Source organism: Staurois parvus, unplaced genomic scaffold, assembly GCF_062004578.1.
Source record: "Staurois parvus isolate SC_StPar_1 unplaced genomic scaffold, SC_StPar_1.0 ptg001756l, whole genome shotgun sequence".
NCBI classification, from domain to species: domain Eukaryota; kingdom Metazoa; phylum Chordata; class Amphibia; order Anura; family Ranidae; genus Staurois; species Staurois parvus.
This window is the reverse complement of record NW_028319552.1, coordinates 517,501-532,889: the sequence shown is the minus strand read 5'-3', so window position 1 is coordinate 532,889 and position 15,389 is coordinate 517,501. Positions and strand designations below refer to the sequence as shown.

The window sequence follows — 15,389 nt, the reverse complement described above, 5'->3', positions numbered from 1 at the left end:
TATTAGGGACCATTTTCTGCAGTAGGAGGAACCTCAGCCTTCCACAGTGAGATCAATAAAGAGAACATCCAATAGGAAGCTGCAACTGAGAATTTAGATATAAGGGGGAGATGACCCCTAATGCAGATAGCCATGACACATTAGGATTGTCATTTTCAACATAGCTGGTACTAGATTATCTCAACTCAAAACTTACTTGAAGTCCAGGAGGGCCGGGTGGCCCCGGGACATCGGAGGTGCAGGTACAGGTGGAGGCGGGGGCAGGGCATGTGTTCTCATCCCTCTAAAAGGACAAACAGTGACGAAGGAGCTGCACTGGGGACTTGTCAGGAACAAATGCAACACACTCATAAAGTAACAGAAGAAATGGAGCACTTTAACCCGGTGATTTAAGCCATTTACAGTATCAGGTTGTTTTCAAACAATACAAAAGTTCTAAAAATATAAACCACAATTGTGTGTTCAGTGTGTACAGTTTTCAGATCTTTGCATTCGTGAAGTCAATTATGAAACTTTCACATTATTAAATAATTCCTCGTATGTATATAGGTTGGAGGATCTTCCCTCCAGTGGGTTTCTTTCAGCAGAACCACTGCGGAGATTACAGGACAGGCCACCCACATGGAAGAAAAATATATTTGAAATATATTTGAAAAATATTCTTCCCAAATATATTGCCATATATTTGAAATACTACAATTTTAGCCACATTCAATATATTTCAAGATATATTTCAGTAAATATATATATATGCCCGAGGACCCGGGGTCAGTAGAGGGCCCCATGAGATGCCCCTGGTACCTTTTTCATAGGCTTTTTTGAGTTTGGACAATGACACAGGAGCCTCATGATCCCCTATTGCCCGGGGGCCCCATGAGTTGTCAGTCCGCCCATATATATATCTATATATATATAGAAAGATAGATAGATAGATAGATAGATAGATAGATAGATAGATAGATAGTTAATGTTGAAATGTGTTTTTATATATTACAAAATATATGAAAAAACATTTTTTTTAAATATATTTTTTAAATATATTCTTCAGATTTTTTTTTAAACATATACAAAAGTCATTTTAACATATATATGTAAATGCATTCCAAAAATGTAGATTTGTATTTTTAAAGACATACAGTATATTTGAAATTTATTTTTAAAAATATTTTTTTATATATTTTGTAATAAAATTGCATTTCAATATACAGTATATATATATATTGAATATGGCCAAAATTGTAGCATTTCAAATATATGTCAATATATTTGGGAAGAATATTTTTAAAATATATTTCAAATATATTTTTCTTCCATGTGGGACATACAGAGGGATCCTTGTCTCTTCATCAGTCTGAGCAAACTGACAGCTGTCTGGAGACAAGGAACATGATCAATATGCAGAATGGTGAAGAAGGAAGTACGGCATGGTGGTAAGTTTTTGGCACTGGGACTGCAGCACAGATATTCTAGGCTTCCAGTTGCAGGAACTTGAAAAACAACTCACAATTCTGAAGCTCCTCTGTGATTACATAACCCTCAATGCCCAACTCTGGGCTAAACCAAAAAAATACAATCTGGAACTGTCCCTTGCAGCACTCTTTTTTTTCTCCATAACATTCCCTCAGTCTTGTGGATTGAATGTCGCTCATTGTTTTACAACCTAGTAGATGGAGGACAGATGGTGAGTCTAGGGCAGGGGTTCTCAACAAGGTCTCCATGGAACCTTAGGGTTCTTCTTGAGGTTGGTGGGGGTTCCTTGAGCAATTAACAATTTCTGGCTCTCAGATAAGTTCCCAGTGACACCATTGGTCTTTTTAGCTGTCTGTAAGGGAGGTCATTCTTCCCAATGACCACAAGTGTAAGGAGCATTCTTCCCAATGACCACATGTGTAAGGACCATTCTTCCCAATGACCACAAGTGTAAGGACAATTCTTCCCAATGACCACAAGTGTAAGGGGCATTCTTCCCAATGACCACAAGTGTAAGGACCATTCTTCCCAATGACCACAAGTGTAAGGAGCATTCTTCCCAATGACCACAAGTGTAAGGAGCATTCTTCCCACTGACCACAAGTGTAAGGACCATTCTTCCCAATGACCACAAGTGTAAGGAGCATTCTTCCCAATGACCACAAGTGTAAGGACCATTCTTCCCAATGACCACAAGTGTAAGGACCATTCTTCCCAATGACCACAAGTGTAAGGAGCATTCTTCCCAATGACCACAAGTGTAAGGAGCATTCTTCCCAATGACCACAAGTGTAAGGAGCATTCTTCCCAATGACCACAAGTGTAAGGACCATTCTTCCCAATGACCACAAGTGTAAGGAGCATTCTTCCCAATGACCACAAGTGTAAGGACCATTCTTCCCAATGACCACAAGTGTAAGGACCATTCTTCCCAATGACCACAAGTGTAAGGACCATTCTTCCCAATGACCACAAGTGTAAGGAGCATTCTTCCCAATGACCACAAGTGTAAGGAGCATTCTTCCCAATGACCACAAGTGTAAGGAGCATTCTTCCCAATGACCACAAGTGTAAGGACCATTCTTCCCAATGACCACAAGTGTAAAGGACCATCACACTAATGTGTCATGAGTTGTAGAGATAGTAATTTTTAGCAGGAGTTCCCTGAGGCTGTAAACCTATTTCAAGGGTTCCTCTGTGTTGAAAAAGTTGAGAAAGGCTAGTCTAGGGTGTCATATCCTCCCAATACCTAACCAAACCCCCTAAAACCTGACACTGACTTAACTTCTCTACTACATCTTAACACTAAAGTCACCCTGCCTTAAATTGAACCTGTGAAGCTCCTCTACGGGCACCCCTATAGAATCTTCCTCACCTTGGCCAGGACATCACAGCATCCATCTCCGATAGGAATCGTCGAACCACAGACCATCAAGAATGACTGGAGCTGCAACTGGAAGGTATATACAGACAGGATTAATGGTATCCGACACATTGAGGATGTACTGTACATGAAAAAGATGAAAAGTGGTTTCCCACGTGGAAGAAAAATATATTTTAAAAATATTCTTCCCAAATATATTGCCATATATTTGAAATACTACAATTTTGGCCATATTCAATACATTTCAAAATATATTTAAATATAAATATATATATATATATACATATACACACACACACACACACACTGCATGTTGAAATGTGTTTATATTACAAGATATATGAAAATATTTTTAAAAGTACATTTCAAATATACTGTATGTTTTTAAAAATACAAATCTACATTTTTGGAACGCATTTACAAATATATGTAAAAATATATGTTAAAAAAAATCTGAAGAATATATTTTAAAAAATATATATTTTTAAAAATATTTTTCATGTATTTTGTAATATATAAAAAACGCATTTCAACATGCAACCTATAAAAAAATTCATTTTAACATATATTTTTACATATATTTGTAAATGCATTCCAAAAATGTAGATTTGTATTTTTAAAGACATACAGTATATTTGAAATGCATTTTTAAAAGTATTTTTCATATATTTTGTAATAAAAATGCAACATGCAGTATGTGTATATATATATATATATATATATATATATATATTTTTTTTTTTTTTTTTTTTTTTTTTTTTAAATATATTGAATATGGCCAAAATTGTAGCATTTCAAATATCTAGATTGTAAGCTCCCAGGATCAGGGCCCTCCTATTTGTAAAACAAAAAATATCCATATATATATATATAAAAGAAAGGATTCCTAGAGCCAGCACAGCAAGTGACGCAAACATGGGGTGCTTATTAAATAAATAAAATTATATTTTTTTTTATGTATTTGATGTTAGTTTGTAAAACAAACATTTTATATATATAATTATTATTATTTCTTTATTTATTTTATTTATTTCAGGTACTTTTATAGCACCGTCAATTTACGCAGCACTTTACATATATATTGTACATTCACATCAGTCCCTAACCCTCAAGGGGCGTACAATCTAAGGTCCCTAATCCTCAAGGGGCGTACAATCTAAGGTCCCTAACCCTCAAGGGGCGTACAATCTAAGGTCCCTAACCCTCAAGGGGCGTACAATCTAAGGTCCCTAACCCTCAAGGGGCGTACAATCTAAGGTCCCTAGCTCACATTCATACACATACTAGGGACAATTTAGACAGGATCCAATTCACCTACCAGCATGTCTTTGGAGTGTGGAAGGAAACCGGAGTACCCGGAGGAAACCCACGCAGGCACAGGGAGAACATGCAAACTCCAGGCAGGTGGTGCCGTGGTTGGGATTTGAACCAACGACCCCAGTACTGCCAGGCGGAAGTGCTAATCATTTAGTCACTGTGCTGCCCATATATATAAGGATCCTCAGAGCCAGCACAGCAGGTGATGCTTGCTTTGCGGCACCCTATGTCTGATTGACATCTCTTATGGAGTTACTGCTGTGATGAGTTCAGCAAACAATTGCTTCTTTCGTCATAATATTCAACAATGATAAACATAAAAAGGACTAGAGTGATGGATGGATGGCAGGCATAATATACACATTACCTACAATGGGTACATAAAAAATTCATGTACTGCCTGTACATAAACAAATTAAAGGACATCATCACACCTCTGGCTGGAGTTGTTCATCGTGGATAGATTTTACCATCCTATTACCACCCACTGTTAAAGCACAGTAACGGATCTCACACGGGATCACATGACACCAAACGTCCTCCTAAAATGTCACTAATAACCTCACTTTCCATTTCACAGTATCATGCTTCAGGCTCCCTTCTCCGCTCTAAAAATACCACTTCTTGATGAATAGTCTGTGCCAAGTCTAATAAAGTGCTGATCGCTATCTGTTCCCTGGAATCTTCACGTCCCAGCATGCATTCACTTAGAGAAATCCTCATTTGATTCATTTCCATACTGACAAGAAAACCATCCAAATGTGTTTTATTAAAGGGAACCCAGTGACTTGTTTGTACTGGTAGGAGGACATGAAGAGAGGGACGCTTTTTGGTTGCGCTGAAAATAAACCCATTCGCCACCTATGGACGCCATAAGAAATGGCCGATGCATGCACTCTTGCCGTCATCTGGAACAAAAGCTCCCAACAACATGGTGGAACCGGATGGGAAGACTGGCAAGGGAAAGCCTTCATTGAAACATCCATTCCCAGTATCCAGAGTCTGACGAGGACCATCCTGACAGCCAGGGAAATAGTATTTTCTGAAGCGGGGTACAGCAAGAGCAGCCCGCTGTATGTTCTCAGTTCAGGATTCTTTTATATCATCTCTATCAAGCATGCTACTTATTTTACCCAACGCCTTACATCATATGGAGTCTTCCATGCGTGTGCATTGAGTTGTGATTTAAAGCTCAGCTCCCAGTAATGTGTATATGGGGGATGTTTCACCTGCCAAAAGATTTGTACTTCTGTCCATCCAGTCCTATTTTTCACACAGCACAGCCCTGTCTGGCAGGGATGGCGGCCCAAATTTCTCTGCTGCAGTTCAGTAACACGTACAGGTCCTGTACCTTTGCAACCTGTGACTGGACAGTGAAAGAAGAAGCAGCAAACTGATAAGCTCATCTCTGTCACTCTGCTCTCTTCTCCTACAGCACACTGCTTGTTGGCACATGAGCACTGCAGCACAAGTGACTGGTTCCTTGTTCTTCTTCTCCCATTCCCAGTCTGAATTCTGCAGTACAGGGGACTGCAAAAGGCTGATTAAGGTTCTTACATTTTTTGTAAAAAAAACAATTGTCCCCAAGGGGGTAGATAGAGGCGAGAGATACAGTATATCTTCTATGATCTTCCTCTTGGAGAATATTTTTTAACTGGTGGCTACAGCAATTGGACGAAACACGTAAGAGGGGGGTTCCATTTCCCAATGTATGATATGGTTTATAGATAGCTTTCATTGTATTAATTATATGTATAGTGCATGTATATAATTACTGTATATCTTCTATGCTCCCCCTTAGAGATGATTTTATTACCGGCTGGCTACAGCATTTTAGACATGAGGTCTATTATTATATAATATGTATAGTGCATGTATATAATTATCTATAAGCGATCTTATACATTGGGAAATGGAACACCCCTCTTACGCGTTTCGTCCAATTTCTGTATGCATCCTCATTGCCAGTGATGGGATGAATATTAGAGGCAATAGACCTCATGTCTGAAATGCTGTAGATAGCCGGTAATAAAATCATTTCCAAGGGGGAGCATAGAAGATATACAATAATTATATACATGCACTATACATATAATTAATACAATAAAAGCTATATATAAACCATCTCATACATTGGGAAATGGAATACCCCTCTTACGCATTTCGTCCAATTTATGTATGCATCATCATTGCCAGGGATGGGATGAATATTAGAGGTAATAGACCACATGTCTGAAATGCTGTATCCAGCCGGTAATAAAATCATCTCCAAGGGGGGAACATAGATTATATACATGCACTATACATATAATTAATACAAAGAAAGCTATGCTCCCCCCTTGGAGATGATTTTATTACTGGCTAGATACAGCATTTCAGACATGTGGTCTATTACCTCTAATATTCATACCATCTCTCGCAATGAGGATGCATACAGAAATTGGACGAAACACGTAAGAGGGGGGTTCCATTTCCCAATAAGATGGTTTATAGATAGTTTTTATTGTATTAATTATATGTATAGTGCATGTATATAATTACTGTATATCTTCTATGCTCCCCCCTTGGAAATGATTTTATTACTGGCTGGCTACAGCATTTCAGACATGAGGTCTATTACCTCTAATATTCATACCATCCCTCGCAATGAGGATGCATACAGGTTTTGGACGAAACACGTAAGAGGGGGGTTCCATTTCCCAATGTATAAGATGGTTTATAGATAGTTTTTATTGTAATAATTATATGTATAGTGCATGTATATAATTACTGTATATCTTCTATGCTCCCCCCTTCGAGATGATTTTATTACCGGCTGGCTACAGCATTTCAGACATGAGGTCTATTATTATATTATATAATTATATATATATATATTTTTTTTTTAGGTATTTAGATAGCGCCGTCAATTTACACATATATTGTACATTCACATCAGTCCCTAACCCTCAAGGGGGGTACAATCTAAGGTCCCTAACTCACATTCATACACACACATACTAGGGCCAATTTAGACAGGATCCAATTAACCTACCAGCATGTCTTTGGCGTGTGGGAGGAAACCGGAGTACCCGGAGGAAACCCACGCAGGCACGGGGAGAACATGCAAACTGCAGGCAGGTGGTGCCATGGTTGAGATTCGAACCAACGACCCCAGTATTGCCAGGTGAAAGTGCTAACTACTTAGCCACTGTGCATTCATCCCATTCCTCCTAATGTGGATGAACTGTATGAAATGCATCAGCAGGGCGTTTCATTTCCCATGTGGTTCATGGACATCATTTATTGTATTTATTACATGTATATGTGTATTGTATTTCTATAGATAATCTGAATACATGGAAATACGAGGGCACGGTGGAAATAATAGGACACTTGTATATGGGGACATATGTAAGATTATATGTTTATTCTTCACATGTTCTGTAGGCAAGGATTTATAATAAAAAAGTTAATAATAAAATAATAAAATATTTATTTTACATTTTTATATTATTTGTGTCATCAAAACTGCACCTTAAAAGTCCAGGCTACTTGTGATGTTTTCTTTTCTTTTTTTCTTTTGCAGTTGAATTGTATAAGGTATGGTAAGCCTTAGGCCCCTTTCACACAGGGTGGACCCATCAGCGCATCCACTGGCTTAGCAGGGGATCTGCCCACTGAGCAAGCGGTTAACAGATCCGTGTCCACTCCACTTATGCAGAGCGGACACAGCCCACTGTCTTCTATGGGCTGTTGGATGGAAACAGACCTCCTGACCATTTCCAACCGACTGTGATCCGATCCCCCAGATGGATGGGAAATGGATCCCCATCCATATGTTATTAGTGGACAGGGTGGGTGTAAACAGATACAAACGTTTACATCCATTTACACCCATCACTCCATAGAGAGCAATGGAGCGTCCATTCGGGTCCGCTTGAAAAAAAGGACAGGCTGACCCGATTGATTTGCTTATGTGAAAGGGGCCTTAAAGTGATAATAATAAAATGATAAAAACAATAATACGATAATAATAATAATATTGAAAATAATAATATGATAATTATATAACAATAATTAAATAATAATAAATATAATAATAATAATTCTGAGCAAACCGTTGGTGCAATATAAATCCTGTATAATAATAATAATGTTGAAAATAATAATAATATGATAATTATATAAAAATAATTAAATAATAATATAATAATAGTAATAATACTAATAATAATAGTAATAATAATAAGATAATTATATAAAAAAATTCAATAATAATATAATAATAATAATAATATGGTAATTATATAAATAAATATTATAATAATAGTAATAATACTACTAATAATAGTAATAATAATAATATGATAATTATATAAAAATGATTAAATAATAATATAATAATTATTACTATCGTTGTTATTGATATTATTATTCGGGAATTATATAGAACCAACAGCTCCGTCTTCTCTCATTTGCACAAATAAGTACAGTTACAATACAATTCAATAAAGCAGAGTTAGGAGAGACCCGCTCATGAGAGAGCTTACAGTCTTAGCATAATCAATAGAATTCACAGGTGACCAATTTTCAATCGATATCATCAGATATCCAACGAAGTTGATCAATTTTGTAAAAGAAAAAAAAAATCCAATATGCGCGATCAAAAGTGGCATTTAAATTAATTGCAACTCAACTTTCAAGTTAAAATATCGATCAGCAGATCAATAAAAATTTTCAGCATATTTGCCATGATTTTATGCAGTTTGAATAAACCATTGATAATCTATGGGCTGTAGGTAACATCAGTCCAGACTAAGCAGTAAACCTTCCCCCTCTTATCTCCCTCAGTGATGGTTGCCATAGCCGGACAGGGTCCCTCTAAATTCAAAGATTTAATTTTTTTTCCATATGTTCCTGAAAGACTTGGGGGCCCTTTAACAAAACAACTCCATGTGCATGACAAGCATTTAGATCAAGTCTTCGGGACCTAACTGCTCAGTGTGACATGTGACGGCGGTGTTTAAGGACATCCGGCGTGTTCCCCCACCCCCCGAGTGTCCCCTGCGGATGGCAATGAAACAAACACATAGATTGCGCGAGGCATTATTTGGTTTGCCCAACAGCAGTCTCCTCTCTCCGCGAACCCGAGCGGCTATAAATAGAGAGAGACAATATCTCTTCCCTTTAAACACCCTCCAGAGAGACGGACACTTTCTTCTGCATTCTCCCCTGACGCCCGGAGTCAGCCTCAACCTGAATCTCCTCCAAATGAGAGCCATTGATCATCGCAAATTTAAAATGTCTCCTCTTAAATAAAGCTGGATGACGAACGAGAATGAGGTCCTCTGTCTTGCGGCTGGTTAGCCGGCGGGGCCGGCGCTGACACCGGGGTGACAAAACACAAGAGCGAGGAATTTCTGCAGGCGCGACCATGAAATAGATGATGGTTAACCCCTCATAGGCCAAAAAAGACAACCCGTGCCAAGAGAAACATGCACACGGTTGGACGGTTGAAAAATGAGAGGTATGAGCGTAGAGCTACAGGGCAATTTTGGTCACTACCCAAGGTTCACAAATGTATAAATCCTTACAGTTCACTCCAGGCCATTTTCGATAGGGTCTCATCAGAAGTCCTTTGAAGATCCTAGTCTAGAAAATGCTACCTGTGATGATAATGAGGGCTGATGGAGCCCACACTGCGCAGAGTGAATGGGGGAGTGGTACTGAACACCATGCTACCCTCATTTTTATGCTAGGCAAGCATGGAAGGTGACACATTTGACTTTCAGCAGATAAGGTAGATGGAGTGTAGATATATCGTACACCTCATCCAACTAGGGTCTTCAAAGGACTTCTGATGAGGCCCTATCACAAATGGTCTGGAGTGGACTGTAAGAATTATACATCTGTGAACCTTGGGTAGTGACCAAAATTTCCCTGTAGATCTACGCTCATACCTCTCAATTTTCAGTCATATTCCATAACTCCTATTGTAATTGGGTTCTTTGAAGAAGCCAGAAATGTAGAATCTGCTACATTCCTGCCTGGGTGTGGCAGTGGGTCATACACACATATTTAAAGGTCAGAATCACAACAGCGAACGCTGCAAATGGTGTGTACAACAATGTTGTGATCATCTTACCTTCACATTATGCCGGGGGGGGTAGATCTGTATGTAAATGCAAATGGTCTACTCAGGAGTTAGGAAAGTCAACAAATACCTTCTAATGCTTTTCTCTTACTTTCTATTGAGTCTCCAGGACAGGAAGTAAAGGGAGACCTACCCAGCAGAACATGGTTTTCCAAGGGTTTTAACAGGGGCGGACTGACCATTTGGAAACTCGGGCACTGCCCGAGGGCCCGGGGTCAGTAGGGGGCCCCATGAGATGCCCCTGGTACCTTTTTCATAGACTTTTTTGAGTTTGGACAAGGACACAAGGGCCCCATGATCCCCTATTGCCCAGGGGCCCCATGAGTTGTCAGTCTGCCCCTGGGTTTTAACTAAAGAAATGTTCAGTTATAGATAAAAGTAAGACAAAATCCCCCCCCCCAATTTTTGAAGGACTCAGTAGAAACAAAGCTCTGAGGTGACCGAAAAGGACCCAGCGATGAAATATCCAGCTAACAAAGCTAGACCCAGACCTGTTCTTACTGCTTACCACTGAGGAACCACTCCTTGGACCCCTGGTTCTGGTCAGTTTCCCCAACATCTCAAATCCCAACGTGGTCACCTTTCCCATGGGTTTTATTGCCTTTCCAGTCACCAGTTGACAGTCCACATAGAGCTGAATGCTTGTTTTAGACACTGCCACTTGCAACTGGAAGAAGAAAGAGGAAAATTAAAACTGAACACATCAATATATACAGCAGAAAAATGCAGTGGAAACTTTAAAATGGGGTTGGGGGGGATTTAAGATGTTAAGCACCTTGTGGAAACTGCCGTAGAAAATCTTCTTCACTTCTTCTTCATCGAAGGTCACCTCCTGCGAGTTCCCTTCGTAGTCAGGGCTGAAATATGTCACAGACTGCTGATTGGCTATGATGGAGATGGAAAAGATTGAGAATGTGAGATTATATGTTATCGAAAAAAAATTATTTAGGTTAAGTTAAATCCAAGATGATTTGTTTTAATATAGAGAAGCACAAGCTGAGGATGTGGGGTAGGTAATAGGAGTATTTAGGACTAATTGAGTTCCTGACTCCTAAAGCATCCGGTGTGACTGACTTTCACCCAGGTGAGCTGAGGGAGTTAAGTTTACTTCCCGAAAGGATTCAAAGCCATGCCTGAGGGAAGACAGATACGGTACCAGTACTGACAAATGGAACACACACAAGATCCAATCTACCGTAATTAAAGACCAATGAGTCTGAGATAAGCACACAGATTTGTTCCTAAGATTACAATATTAAGACTAGGGGAAAAATAAATAGGATACGCACGTACCTTCTTCTAATCCTTTTATCAAATGAAAATCTCCACTAAGAATCATTGCTTATGTTAAATGGCTGCCTAGCAGAAACCCAGCTTATTTTTAAAGGCACTAAAATGCTGGTGAACCTTATATTGTGTCCTTATGCCTCTGACTGCCTAGTCCATGATAGGAAATTTAAACTTTGTATTCCTCATTTGGCATTCTTTCTGGTGCAACTGTAGACTACTCAGTTTGGATGAACCGCATTTTTGAAGTTCTCCACTTCGTGGAGAACTAGTGAATCCAAGGTATTTGGCCTCATTAAGGACTTTATTTCCAATGGATGAGGATCTATACCCCATGCCTCACCCCTTCTAAGGTGTTCCTCACAACCACCTATTGGTGTCATGGTCAAGGTTCAGGCTCGGAGACCAGTAGCTATAGCAGTAGAGAGGCTCCCACTGACCAGCTGGATAAGTACAGAAGCAGGTCACTCTAGAAGATGACACAGGCTTACTTGAGGTGAGGGGGTCTAAGCACTAACCAGTGTTCACCAGAGCTCTTGATGATGCAGGTGGGTTTTGTTGTGTGTTATTATAATATCAGATCAAATTCTCAGGATCACCCCACCAGGAGATGAGCAAGCAAGGGTCCAGTGGCAGATACAGCAGGTAGGGAGCAAGCAGAAGCGTAGTCAGCAAATAAGCCAAGGCCAGTAACAAGTGGTTACAGTAAGGATCAAGCAGAAGTATAGTCAAGAAACAAGCCAAAGGTTGGTAACAAGTTGTTGAAGGTTAGGATCAAGTAGAAGCGTAGTCGAGGAACAAGCCAAAGGTTGGTATCAAGTTGTTGTTGAAGGTTGGGATCAAGTAGAAGCGTAGTCGAGGAACAAGCCAAAGGTTGGTAACAAGTTGTTGCAGGTTGGGATCAAGTAGAAGCGTAGTCAAGGAACAAGCCAAAGGTTGGTAACAAGTGGTTGCAGGTTGGGATCAAGCAGAAGCGTAGTCAAGGAACAAGCCAAAGGTTGGTAACAAGTTGTTGAAGGTTGGGATCAAGCAGAAGCGTAGTCAAGGAACAAGCCAAAGGTTGGTAACAAGTGGTTGCAGGTTGGGATCAAGCAGAAGCGTAGTCAAGGAAGAAGCCAGAAGTTGGTAACAAGTTGTTGCCGGTTGGGATCAAGCAGAAGCGTAGTCAAGGAACAAGCCAAGGGTCGGTTATGTGTGGTAGTGGAGATATGAATGGCAGCAGGAGTGACAGGAGCAAGATATTAGCTGGAGAGAGCACAATAATATGGCAAACAGGAAGTGTATGGCTAAAATAGGAAGTTCATGAGAGGAGCAAAAAGTTCAAGAGAAACAAGGTTCTATGTAAGATCGTTCAAGGAATTGTCCAGGGCAGGGTTTCTCAACTAGGTTCCTCCTGAGGTTGCTTGGGATTCCTTGAGCAATGAGCAATTTCTGCCTCTCAGATAAGTTCCCACTATCACTATTGATCTTTTTAGCTATCTCTAAGGGGAAAATTTTCCCAATGCCCACAAGTGGAAGGAACATTCTTCCCACTAACCATCATACTAATGTATCATAAGTTGTAGATATAGTAATTTTTAGTAGAGGTTCCCTGAGACCGGAAAGTTATTATAAGGGTTCCTCTGTGTTGAAAAGCTTGAAAAAAGCTGGTCCAGGGAGATGTCCAGCATCCTAGGTGGCTTTGCAAAAAGAGACATCGCCAGACACAACAGAGGTCGCAGGGTAAGACCCAGGTCCTGGCAATTAGACTGACACCTCCCTTGGAATTTTGAATCTGATTGGGTATACAGCAATAGCAAATTACTCAATACAGGTGTCAGGAAGCAGACCTCCCCAGCCTGCATGTGAGAAGCTCTGTGAAATCCGGCATCAATGGATTACATTTGCACAACTGCAGTATTTGCAGGATAGCAAATACATGTTGATGATTAACTCCACCTGTTTCCTGTAAGTCAATCTTCTCACCAACTGACAAGGGCACTGAGATACCTACTCACCAGGCAAGATTTTTGCCTCCATGATCTCCTACTACATACCTAACTCAAACCTTCACTCTTGTTTTCTCTCCCGCATAGGAAACTAATGTTCACGCAGATCCCCAACGTAGCAGAAGACAGCTACATATTACAATTACACCTCATGCTCCAGGCAGCTCTGGCCATATTTTCTGAGTATATTAAAAGGCGTAAAATTACATCCAGGACAGGAAATCATTACAGCAGTGGACACACTGGAAAAGAGAGGTTTAAAATAGAGAAAATTAAAGTTCTGCCCCCAGGCTACCTATTGAATAATGGCCTAGGATATTGCTAATGGCCCCTAATCTATTGATAAGGCTCTTGGGGGCTCTAGTCACCTGCACTGCTTTCTACTGACTGCAGAGCTGCCAGGTCCTTGGATGACCCTTGTGGGTCAAAGACGAGTCAGCGTTTCCTGTTATTGAAATCTCTGGATTTATTCCTCCGTAAGACTCTATTGTTTTGTCGTAAGAAATAATTAAAACTCTGATTTATTATCTGTTAATATGAATTATGGTGTATCCAAATCCAAGTACTAAAATGTCATAAATACAGTGGGGAAATAATTATTTGATCTCCTGCAGATTTTGTAAGTTTGCTCACTTGCAAAGAAATAAAGGGTCTATAATTTTTATCATAGGTGTATTTTAAATGATAGAGACAGAATATCAAGGAAAAATCCAGAAAACACACATGATACAAATGCTATAGATTGAGTTGCAGCTCAGTGAGTAAAATTTGATCCCCAAGCAAAACATGATTTAGTAGTTGGTGGAGAAACCCTTGTTGGCAAGCACAGATGTAAGACGTTTCTTGTAATTGGTTACCAGGTTTGCACACATCTCAGGAGCGATTTTGGTCCACTCTTCTTTACAGATCTTCTCTAAATCTTTAAGGTTTCTTGGCTGTCACTTGGCAACTCAAAGTTTCAGCTCCCTCCATAAATGTTCTATAGGACTAATGTCTGGAGATTGGCTAGGCCACTCCATGACCTTCATGTGCTTCTTCTTGAGCCATTCCTTTGTTGCCTCGGCGGTATGTTTTTGGTCATTGTCATGCTGGAAGACCTATACACGACACATCTTCAGTGTTCTGGCTGAGGGAAGAAGTTTCTAATCCAAGATTTTACAATACATGGTCCCATTCATTGGCCCCTCAATGCGGCCAATGTATCTTTAGCAGAGAAATGGCCCCAAAGCATAATGTGTCCACCTCCATGCTTGACTGTAGAGATGGTGTTCTTAGGGTCATAGTCAGCATTTTTCCTTCCTCCAAACACAGCAATTCGAGTTAATGCCAAAGAGCTCAATTTTGGTCTCATCTGACCACAGCACTTTCTCCCAATCCTTCTCTGAATCATTTAGATGTTCACTGGCAAACTTCAGATGGGCCTGTACATGTGCCTTCTTGAGGAAAGCAACCTTGTGGGCACTGCAGGATTTATATCCATGGCAGCATATGGTGTTACCAATTATTTGTTTGGTGGCTGTGGTCCCATCTGACTTGAGATCATTCGCAAGCTCCTCCTGTGTAGTTCTGGGCTGATCCCTCACTTTTCTCAACCTTAACCCATGAAGCAAAACCTTGCATGGAGCTCCAGATCGAGGGCGATTGATGGTTATTTTGTATTTCTTCCATTTGTGAATAAACGCTCTAACAGTTGTCTCCTTCTCACCAAGCTTCTTGCTGATGGTCTCGTAGCCCATTCCAGCCTTGTGCAGGTCTACAATCTTGTCCCTGATGTCCTTTGACAGCGCTTTAGTCTTGCCAATGGTGC

At 39.9% G+C, this 15,389-nt stretch overlaps 1 protein-coding gene across 2 annotated transcripts in view; it reads right to left on the bottom strand.

Moving 5' to 3' along the window:
* Positions 1 to 15,389, bottom strand: part of COL20A1 (collagen type XX alpha 1 chain) — a 146,940-nt gene that overhangs the window by 36,755 nt on the left and 94,796 nt on the right. For both annotated transcript variants that reach the window (XR_016308755.1, XM_089663720.1), the window contains exons 23-26: positions 11,083 to 11,192; positions 10,816 to 10,974; positions 2,846 to 2,923; positions 197 to 283 (exon numbers count right to left, since the gene is read on the bottom strand). Coding sequence is in view for 1 of the 2 variants with exons in the window: in XM_089663720.1 (XP_089519846.1) it covers positions 197 to 283; positions 2,846 to 2,923; positions 10,816 to 10,974; positions 11,083 to 11,192 (434 nt within the window). In the remaining variant the exon portion in view is untranslated. The remainder of the gene's footprint in view (positions 1 to 196; positions 284 to 2,845; positions 2,924 to 10,815; positions 10,975 to 11,082; positions 11,193 to 15,389) is intronic.